This window comes from Sapajus apella, unplaced genomic scaffold, assembly GCF_009761245.1.
Source record: "Sapajus apella isolate SASKATOON/1434 unplaced genomic scaffold, GSC_monkey_1.0 scaffold156, whole genome shotgun sequence".
Taxonomy (NCBI): domain Eukaryota; kingdom Metazoa; phylum Chordata; class Mammalia; order Primates; family Cebidae; genus Sapajus; species Sapajus apella.
Window position 1 is genome coordinate 769,025 of NW_022437096.1, and position 11,118 is coordinate 780,142.

Sequence of the window (11,118 nt, forward strand, 5' to 3'; positions counted from 1 at the left end):
GTGAGCTCCAGGGCGGAGGGACCTCCTGCTGCGCCGTGTGTATACATTCCCCGCGTTCCACTCCGTGAGCTCTGCTCTCACGTACTTAAGGATGTGTCACATGAAGGCGTCTTAATAAGCGTGTGGCTTTGTTTGTTGTCATCACACCTTCTATTTAACCCAGAGCTGTCCCGGAAGGCACGTTTACGAGTGGGTTCCTGATAACTCACCTAAGATGTCTCCTTCGGATGAAGACAGGCTTTGCCTTGCAGCGTGAGTAAGTGGGCTTTAAACGGGAATAATCCAATTATTGCTGCGACTGTGAACAGAAGAAACTTTCATTGCATATTTACGGCCGAACTTCCTTCTAAGGAACTGCTCCGAGACCATGAGAGGGAGGCCGGGAAGCGCGTGGAGTGCGTCTCTACTGCAGCGCCCACAGCCCCGGAGAGCAGCTCCCGCGTCCCAGGGACACATCTAGCTCCTGCCACCTCTTCCTGTTGGAATTCACACCGGGTATTGGGGGTGGATGGACCTTTGCAGGGTGTGAATGTCTGCATGAACAGGAACATGGGACACGCACACACACCATGCACACAATCACACCCCATACACACACACATACACACACATAGACATGCCATACACACACCCCATACACACCCCATACACACACACACACACCCCATACACACACCCATACACACACATAGACACGCCATACACACACCCCATACACACACCATACACACACACACCATACACACATCCCACACAGTCACACACCATACACACACACCACACCATACACACACCCCATACACACCCCACATACACACACACACACCATACACACCGCCTCACACACACACCACACGCGCGCACACACGGGCCCCTCGGATGGCGTTTGGAAATGAGTGTCCTCAGATCACGCAGGACGTACCTGCACTCTGACATGGCCATTGCAAGCACAGCCGTTCAGAAGAGGTCGGTGGCCAGCATTTAGGCCACCAAGCACTGTCCCCAGGAGGCCGGGCCCAGGGCTGAATCCCCCAGGCAGGCACGCTTCTCACTGGCCGCAGAAGACTTGGACAGCATGGCGTGTCTCCCTGTCGCCTCACAGTCCTGACGCGTAAAAGACAAGCAGGACTAAGGCTGAACGTTCCGCAAGCCTCCCTCGTGTGAAGCCTCAGAAAAGACAGGCCCAGGAACCCCGAATGCTGGTCAGAGGTGCCTCCACGCTGGCCATCTGCAGGAGGCACCGGTGGGCTCCCCCTCGCTCGGGCACGGTGCCCCGTGCGTCTCACCCAAACAACCACCCTGCTGTGTCTTCAACTCCATTCAAGGGTCGCCCAACTGTTTGTGGCAAATCAGACTTTCAGCAAATTGATTGGGAGCCTGAACCACTCTGTGCTGAGGACCTGTGGCCAGCCAGCCCCGCCCGCCCCTGCCTCTCAGCACGTCCCTCCCTGAGGCTGTTGGCACGGTCACAGGCCACTCCCCTCCGAGACTGCAGGGAGAGCCCGGCTCCTACCCTGGCCTGCAGGCCTCCCTCCCTGAAACGTGGTTGCAGCTGCACTGGGCACCGTCCTCTGCACTCTGCCCTCCTGGAGCCCAAGGTTTCCATGCTGCCACTGACAAGGATCTGGGCGCAGCAGCTGCGTCATCCCGGGAAGCGAGGGAGGCCTAGGAGGTGGAGCCTGCGCCTGGGGAAGCAGCTTGAATGTGCGCCCGGAGGGGACCTGGAGCGGTGGAAGGTGCACGCCCCTCTGTAGACCTGAGGACTCCCTGCCAGGGAGCCAGGTGGCCTGGGGGATGATGCACATGTGTGGGTGGCAAGTCTGCGAGGGGGCACCCTGCGGGCGTGTGTGCGTGTGTGTGGACGTGCGGCTGTGTGTGGTGTGCATGTGTGTGCCTGTGTCTGCGTATGTGAATGGCATGTGTGTGTGATGAAGAGCATGGTGTGGGAGGGACACTGGGGCTGAGTGGTACCTTGGAGAAGTGTTTCCAGGTGGAGAAAGTGCTGCTGGCCCAGGGCCTGGCTGCGCTGGGTCTCGGGGGCTATGGGGTCCTACAGAGGCTCAAGATCGGTGAGACCCTAGGTTCAGCCGGGACACACCCAGTCTGAGATGCCCCCCTCGCACCCCATTTCCATCTGAGGCAGCGGCTCCCTGGCTCCCTTCTCAATCGATGTCCTGAGCACCTGCTCTACCATCCGCTCTACCATCCTGCAGACGTGCACTGCAGACACGAAATGCATGAGACCCAGTGCCCTTTACCCCATGCCCTTTACCCCCATGCCCTTTACCCCGTGCCCTTTACCCCGTGCCCTTTACCCAGTGCCCTTTACCCAGTGCCCTTTACCCCCATGCCCTTTACCCCATGCCCTTTACCCCCCGTGCCTTTACCCCCATGCCTTTACCCCCATGCCCTTTAATCCCCATGCCCTTTACCCCCATGCCCTTTACCCCCGTGCCCTTTAATCCCCATGCCCTTCACCCCCATGCCCTTTACCCCTGTGCCCTTTAATCCCCATGCCCTTCACCCCCATGCCCTTTACCCCGTGCCCTTTACCCCTTGTGCCCTTACCCTATCCCCTTATCCCCTATGCCTTTTCCCCCTGTGTCCATTACCCACGTGCCCATTACCTCCTGTGCCCTTTACTTGTTATGTGCCCAGGACCCCCTGGGTTAGCCCATGTGGATGAGCGATGACATTTTTTTGCCCAGAGCTCAGGTTTCAGTCACCATCACTCACGCTACCTCAGGAAGCTCTGTCAGCTCCTGGGGATGCACCTTCCCATCTCTGAGGGGTACTGTGACATTGGGACCAGAGGAGAGGCCTCCTCACCCGTGCCCGGGTGAAAGAGAGTTGTGAAATGTGGGTTTGAAAGAGCCCTTTGTCCCCACCCAGGACATGGTGGCCGGGCGCTGTGCCTCTGACCGCCTCCAGCAGGAAGTGGGCTGGGGTGGGCAAGCCCGGCTCCTGCCAGCAAACAAAAGGTGTTGTGTGCTCACGGCCGGCCTGCTGGTGCCCTCGGGAGGGCCAGGCCAGGGACGGGGCAGCCTGCCGCCTGCTCGTCAATTTGTTCTGCGAGTGCTGAGAGCAGGCGAGCCCACATGACCTGCGTGCATGTACATGCATGTTTACATGAGAGTGTACATGTGGGTGCATGTGCAGATACACATCTGTGTGTGTACACATGTGCATGTATGTGCTGCACCTGTTGATACATGTTTGTGAGCATGCATTTAAATGGACATGTGTGCATGTGTGTGTGCCCGCCGACCTCTGTGTGTGGCGTATATGTGTGTAATGTGTGTGTGTGATGTATGTGTGTGGTGTATACGTGTGTGATGTGCACATGTGTGTGCACATCAAGGTCCCTGCTGAGCTGGGCAGTGAAGGATTTGAGCCTGGACCATCTGTCCACCCTCTCACAGCCTGCCCTGCAGATAGGTCAGGCCCTCGGACGCCACCCACCCTGCCCAGGTGTTCTGGGCTGTGCCAGCCCCATTCCTGATGGCCCAGGCCCCACCGTGTGCTGCAGAGTGTGCCGAAGTGGGCGGGGCTGATGCTGAGACGCGTCCTTGCAGCAGCTGAATGGCTCCTAACCCGAGACAGCCCCGTCCCTGCTCCTGCCTCTTAGGGCAGAAGACAACAGGCGCTGGGGACCCGGGGGTTTCTGAGGCCCTGTTTGGCTTAGGATGAGAGCAGGAGGCACACTGCCCTGAAGACCACCCCGGGCACCGTGGCTAGGACAGATGGGAGCACACAGAGGCATTTCTTTTAAGCCACACTGGAACCTCTTCCTCTCATGTCCCTCAGCGTTGGTGCCAGAGAAACACACCCCCAACACACACGGGCACACACACACACAGACACATACACATGCACACACAGGCACACACACACATGCACACATGCGCACACACACACACAGACACGTGCACACGTGGACACATACACATGCACACACAAACATGCATGCACACATGCACATGCACACACACACGCACACGTGCAGACACAGACACATGCACACACAGACATGCACACACACATGCACACGCACACACAGGCACACGTGCACACGTGCACACAGACACATGCACACACAAACATGCGCGCACACACGGACACACGTGCACACACAGACACATGCACACACAGACATGCACACACACATGCACACATGCACACGCACACACAGACACGTGCACACGTGCACACAGACACATGCACACACAGACATGCACACACACGCGCACGCACACACAGGCACACGCACACGTGCACACACACAGACACACGGTGCTTTCTATAATTTGTTCAGTTCTTTTCCCAGCCATCGCAAGGGCATTTCTGGGGTTGAGGAGTGTGCGTTTCTCCTGTAGCTTCCTCTAGGTTTAAGGTTCGTATTTGTGCGTGAGATTTTTCTACCATGTTTACTGTCACCCAGAACGATGCATCAGGATGGGAGAGAGCTGCTGGTGGCTTTCTGCAGGAATAGGGAACAGACAGGAAAAGAGGCCCTGGGAAGACACCCAACGGTCTCCAGCCGTCCCCCTCATGGCACCATGCCCCCTCTTGACGCTGTTCCTCAGGTTAGTGGAAGCGCAGCAGGTGTCTGGGACTCTCTGAGGGTCTGGGAGCCGCTGCCTGGGTAGCTTATTCATCCTGGAGATGTCCCTGGAAGCCGGGAGGTTCCCTCAGGAGCAAAGAGCACAATTCCTTTCTCGTGGGGGAAGCCACTGATTCTCAGCTAGAGTTTCCTCACCTGACTTCCGGTGAATGAGGGATATCCCATGTCTCCTGGTCCCCTGGCTGTCTCAGCTGGGTCAGGCGGCTGTAGCAAATCTCCGCAAACTGAGGGGCTCAAACAACATGCGTTTATTTTCTCACAGTCCTGGAGGCTGGATGTTCAAGATCACGGTGCTGAGAGGTTTGGGTCCTGGTGAGGATCCAATTCCTGGCTCGTCGACGGCATCTGCTTGCTACGTCCTGACATGCTGGGGTGAGGAGGGGGAGGAGGGAAGAGCGGGGGTGGAGAGAGAACACGCTTGAACTCTCCGGAGTCTTCTCTTAAGGACAGGAATCCATCCGGTGGGTCAGGGCCCCGCACTCATGGCCTCATCTAACCTTCCTCACCTCCTGGAGGCCCCATCTGCAGATCCAGGGTTAGGCTGCACTGAGGGGATACTCCACCCACAGCACTGGCCTGGAAAGGGGCTGGTGCCGCCACGCCGGGCTGCTGGGTGCCGCCTCCGTGGCTGCGGGTGTGAAGGGGCCAGTGTGGGGCAGGGCAGGACTGACCGGGACACAGCACCTCACAGCATCCTATGCGTGGGTGCTATGGCAGGCATGACCAGTGCACCTCGACTCCACTCCACTCACGCAGGCCTTGTCGGAACCAAGGACCAGAGCCTGGTCATTCTGGCTGCGATGCTGTCCAGGGGGGCCCCGACCTCCCAGACCTGCCTCCCCTGCGATGACCCCAGGGCCTGCACCCTCCTGGGGTGAGGAGTGAGCCCTTCCCCAGGGTCCTGTCCTCTGCTGCCCACTGCTCCTACAGGGACAGCCACTGCCTGCAGGCCAGCGACATGATTGACTGGTCCTGTGCAAAATGAAATGTGGGGCCCTTGTTACAAATTATTCAGAATTTCAAGACGTGGAAACCACAGAGCATTGTCCAAGCGGTGGTCCCCCTGCATGTGGGACTATGGACAGCAGCCTGGGTGCACAGCCATGAAGCCCACCAGCCGCACGTCTGGAGGACAGCGTGTTAGCACAGGGGCGTGCACACACATGCATTTGCAGAGCTGTCTATACAGCAGTGCACACGTGTGCACACATGGATTTGCAGAGCTGTCTATACAATCGCGCACACGTGTGCACACATGCATTTGCAGAGCTGTCTATACAGCAGCGCACACGTGTGCACACATGGATTTGCAGAGCTGTCTATACAGCAGCGCACACATGTGCACACACATGCATTTGCAGAGCTGTCTATACAGCAGCGCACACGTGTGCACACACATGCATTTGCAGAGCTGTCTATACAGCAGCGTGCACGTGTGCACACATGCATTTGCAGAGCTGTCTATGCAGCAGCACGCACGTGTGCACACATGCATTTGCAGAGCTGTCTATGCAACAGCGTGCACGTGGGCACACACATGCATTTGCAGAGCTGTCTATGCAGCAGCGCACACGTGTGCACACACATGCTTTTGCAGAGCTGTCTATACAGCAGCACGCACGTGTGCACACACATGCATTTGCAGAGCTGTTGATACAGCAGCCGTTTCCCTCCTGTGCTGAGGAATCTTGGGAACTTTTTGTAAACAAGCATCCTGGGGAAGTACACTTCTGGTTTATGCAAATTGAGAGTCCTGTGCTTTATTTAAAAAAGGAAAAAGAGGTGACATGGAAGAGAAAACCCAGGACAGAGGAGGAAGCCAAGGGTTTTGAAGTGTCGTGAGAAGGACCGGGGTTGCAGTTAGGAATTGGGGGCTGGAGGTCATGGGGACCACTCTTGCCTTGGGCCTGGATGTCCATGCAGCCCAGCCTGGTGTGGGTTACAGGGAGCCCTTCCCCGTCTACAGGGCTGGCAACGGCGGCAGCCCAGACACTGGGTTCTCTGCATCCCTGGGGCCAGTGGACCCATCAAACACTGAGCTCCAGGAGGGAGGGATCTAAAAGGAAAACACGAAGGGGCTTCACATGTAAATTGCCCGCATCCGACAAGGTGAGTTCCAAGCTGCTACTCGGAGCAGTGAGGACGCCGAGGAGCTGTGCGTGGGCGAGGATGGGAGGCGAAGGCCCCCATGGCCTCCCCGTGCTGGAGTGAAGCGAGCCACCTGCAGTCCACCCACTTTGCACATAGCGCGGGGTGCGTGGCTCTCACCAGTGAATGCAGTGTCTGATGATGTCATCTGTTCTCCTAGGGCCTTGAACCCAAACTTTTTTTTTTTGAGACAGAGTCTCACTCTGTCACCCAGGCTGGAGTGCGGTGGCACAAGCTTGGCTCACTGCAACCTCTGCCTCTCCAGTTCAAGCGATTCTCCTGCCTCAGCCTCCTGAGTAACTGGGGCTACAAGCGCGTGCCACCACGTTTGGCTAATTTTCTGTATTTTTAGTAGAGATGGGGTTTCACCGTGTTAGCCAGGGTGGTCTCGATCTGACTTCCTGATCCATCCGACTCGGCCTCCCAAAGTGAGCCACCCTGCCCAAATGACCTAAACTTTCAAACTTCTTGTTCATGCGAGATCCAAAGTTTTCCCTGATTTCCAACCCTAGGGTTAAAGTTGGTGGTAGAATGCTGCGTGTATAAGTGTGCGTGTTTCTAACTTAACTTTGAACTAAGAATGCCTGGCAGGTATCTGCATCTCATCTGAACGCCTGTGTTTTTCAGCTGGATTACAACCTCTGTTTGTAGGTCCGGTTTTAATAGAAGTAATCATGTGTGCATTAGGAGGACTATTTTTTCCCGGTTTGAGAAATGACTGATGGTTTTCTTGAGGTTCCTGCAGTGAAGCTTATGTCCGTACGGTCACATCTAAATCCTTGATTCTCGGCCTTTCTGGTAGAGAGTAATTTCCAGTCTGCCTAACCCTACAGCCACAAAATGGGGTGGGCTTTCAGGGAAGAGAGAAAGCAACTCTCTGTGGCGTGGAAGAAGTTGTTGTGGGCTTCGGAGTCCCTGTGCTGGTGGGAGCCAGTGGCCCCTCACCGCACCCCCGCCCTCTGCCCTGACCAGAGGTCATGATGAGGACTCACATCCTTTAGTCTTGGAGCCTTGATGTGGCTGGTGCAGGGCGGGCCCCGGGGTCAGCCCGACATCTGCAGATGAGACGTGGCACGGGTGGGGATCGGGGCAGGGGTTGCTGTCACATCCTCCCGTCAGTGATGAGCACCAGCTCTCCACCCCCCGCCCGGCCTTACTCCGAGCAGCAAGCCTGGGCTCCCTTGGTCGCCTACCAGGCACAGGCTGCCCTCGCTGCCTCTGAGGGACATCCTGGCTGGGAACCCCCTCCTCCTGCTTTTTCCTGGCTCTTCAGTGCGTTATAGATGAGAGAAAGTGAGGCAGGAAGGGCACTGCTCCACAGAGGGTCTCCAGCCCCCTCGGTCACTTCTTAATGCTCCATGAGTGGCCGAGGGCAGAGCAGGACTCGGGGAGTAAGCACTAAACCAGGAAGCCAGCAAGCTGGCGAAGCCCCGGGGCCCAGCATCCCTGCGTGATGGTCCCTGGGTGCAGCCATGCCAGGCACTGCCTGAGGGCCCTTCCAGCCAGTGCCAGGACCCAGGTCCCCCCAGTAACACCCTCACGACCCATGAGAGCAGTACGCTGACTGTCTCTTTTCTCCCACAGCAAGAATTATCAAGACCAAGCAGTGGTGTGACATGCTTCCGTGTCTGGAGGGGGAAGGCTGTGACTTGTTAATCAACCGGTCAGGCTGGACGTGCACACAGCCCGGCGGGAGGATAAAGACCACCACGGTACGTGGCCCTGGCATCCTTGTGGGTGTGCTGTGGGGGGGGGCTTGTGAGGCTCTGAGGGGGCAGGTGGCAGCTGCTCACTCCATCCTCGGACAGAGAGGCCTGGGGCTGGTCTCCTCCCCACCCCCTCTCTGGGGCTGGGTTCCTGACAACGTGTCCTGGGGCAGCCTCTTGTTGCTGTGGCGTGGGCACCTCGTGTCCGAGGGCTGCAGTTGCTGGGGCTGGTGGATCTCTGGGAGTGACCGTGTGCTCGCTCCAGGGGGCCGGGGCTGGCCCTATAATCTTCCCAGGTGTCTCAGGAGAATGTTCTGGGAACAGCAGGAGAGCTGGCTCCCAATAGAATCACTGGCCTGTGGTGACCTGTTTCCAAAGCTTTCTGGAAAGGTTAGTTGAGCTCTTGAACTAAACACCATAGAATTGGAAGTTACGATCCCAGTCGCGTGATTGCATCTGAGTTTTCTTATAGATGGTAAATTAGCACTACACGAGATTTCACACTTTACCATAAATTGGTTTTCCGAGAGATGATGGTTTCTCATAGCTTGGCTGTGAGGGACTCAGTGGATACGGGCTTGCTGCGCATTCCATCCTAATGGTCACGTTCTCAGATTAACGCCTGCCTCCAGCCCAGGCCTGATGCCGGCGGCCCCCTGTCCCCCCGCCTGCCCAGCTAGGCTCCACCATGGCGCTGACCCCAGGCCTGATGCCGGCGGCCCCCGACCCCCGCCTGCCCAGCTAGGCTCCACCATGGCGCTGACCCCAGGCCTGATGCCGGCGGCCCCCGACCCCTGCCTGCCCAGCTAGGCTCCACCATCGTGCCTAGCGCCTGTCACGACCCAACCCCTTCCCGCATGGGTGGTTGCCGTTTACGTCTCTGTGTGGCCCCATGAGAGTGTGGGCTGCCTGGCACAGGTGCTGGGCCTACGGGTGCTGCTGCCTGTCCCCTTCCAGCACCTAAGCCTCTGTGTGTGGCACGTGGATTCATGGACTCACCAAACGTGGACCCCAGGCACATGCTGTGCTTCCGTTTCTAAGATCACTGCTTTTATTTTTTTTTGAGACAGAGTCTCACTCTCTTGCCCAGGCTGGAGTGCCGTGGCATAATCTCGGCTCATTGCAACCTCCACCTCCTGAATTCAAGTGATTCTCCTGCCTTAGCCTCCCAGGTGGCTGGGACTACAGACGTCCACCAGCACACCCAGCGAATTTTTGTATTTTTAGTAGAGACAGTGTTTTGCCATGTTGGCCAGGCTGGTCTTGAACTCCTGACCTCAGGTGATCCACCACCTCGGCCACCCAAAGTGCTGGGATTGCAGGTGTGAGCCACCTCCCTGGCCCAAGATCACTGCTTTTGAAAGTGCAGGCAGTCACCCCATTAGTGGGTTGTGGAATTAACAGACCACAGCCAGCATTTAAAAGGAGGAAGGAAAAGAATGAAAATGTGGCAGTGCATCTGTCTTGAGGGTGAGTGCCCGGTGATGGAGCACACCCCGGCTCACACGTGGTCACATGGGAGAAGCATTTTTAGTAGAGACGGGATTGCTATGAGAGGCCGGAAATCCACGTCCTATGGGGACTTGGGAGAAATTGACCACTGCAGTGGTTTTCCAGGCACTGCCCTCAGCCGGCTTTGCCCTGCGGACATCCACCTACCCTACTCCAGGAGACCCTGGGTGGATGCTTCAGGTTCCCCCGAGGTGTGGGCAGTGCCCCTTGTCGGCCCCCGCTCTGGCTCCTGCTCCTGGGGACGGGGCTAGAGCTGCTGTCCACCTTCCCTCTCATTCCCCAGCTTTGCTATAGCTTCCTCTGCCCTTGCGCAGGGCTCACAGAGCTGGAGAAGGAGGGACAGGAAGGGCTGGTGGGGCCGAGGGGAGCAGGTCTTCTCTACACGGATGTTCCTCGGCCAGGCCTGGATGCCGCACACGTGACGGGCTTTTGGAAATACTCTGATCAGTGTTTGCGCTGCCACGTTTTCGGAATGTTTATGTATTGTAAGAACCTTGTCAGTGAGCTGTGCCACTTCCTAAATCAGAATCAACCGGCTCCATGGAAATCCCGTTTGCACAGTCACCAGCAAGCACCACGTTCTAATTCTGTGCTGCGTGAAATCACAGTTGTGGGGGTGGAAAGATTCAGTGGGGTTTCTGTGTGGTTCTCTTCGGGAACTTGTATTTCATGGAAACTCACTACACTGAGAGCCCATTACCCCAACGTGAGAGACTCCGAGGCTGTGCAGACAGCAGCGCATCTCGTGGGGGCTTGGATGTCTAAATCCCACCCCGACCAGCCTTTCCAGGAGTGTGGCGTCTGCAGGCCATCCCAGGGCCTCTGCTGGACCCGGACAGGAGGACACGCAGGTCCCCTTGGGGCCTGGCCGCCCAGCAAGCAGCCTGCCAAAATGCTGTCTCTCCTCTCATCTTGCCATAAACTGCTGCTGGCTTGGGCCGGGCAGCTCGTGCTGTCAGCCTGCCGACGAGTTCTAGAGGTCAGACCTACCACTGATGGATGATTCACATCACCCACCAACCCTCTGGAAAAGGTTCTGTGGTCATCTTGTGGCTGGGGAGCTCTCTGTTAGCATCTCCTGGTTCTGTGGTCGCCTCGTGGCCGGGAGCTCTCCCGTCAGGATCTCCT

At 57.3% G+C, this 11,118-nt stretch overlaps 1 protein-coding gene and 1 long non-coding RNA gene across 9 annotated transcripts in view; one reads left to right on the forward strand and one right to left on the reverse strand.

Moving 5' to 3' along the window:
• The window catches only part of TAFA5 (TAFA chemokine like family member 5), a 280,241-nt gene that overhangs the window by 177,020 nt on the left and 92,103 nt on the right, over positions 1–11,118 (forward strand). For 6 of the 7 annotated variants that reach the window (XM_032266255.1, XM_032266259.1, XM_032266256.1 and 3 more), the window contains exon 3: positions 8,357–8,484. In XM_032266255.1, coding sequence (XP_032122146.1) covers positions 8,357–8,484 — 128 coding nt within the window. Of the gene's footprint in view, positions 1–8,356; positions 8,489–11,118 lie in introns of all 7 variants that reach the window. The other variant, XM_032266260.1, reaches the window with a different exon arrangement.
• Positions 7–3,879, reverse strand: LOC116541785. Of its 2 annotated transcripts, none has more exons than XR_004264948.1 (3): positions 2,737–3,879; positions 923–1,104; positions 7–298 (listed from the first exon to the last, which is right to left on the reverse strand). It is a non-coding gene; the product is annotated as an uncharacterized LOC116541785 (long non-coding RNA). The 2 variants fall into 2 exon arrangements; XR_004264947.1 differs by lacking the exon at positions 2,737–3,879 and adding an exon at positions 1,972–2,325.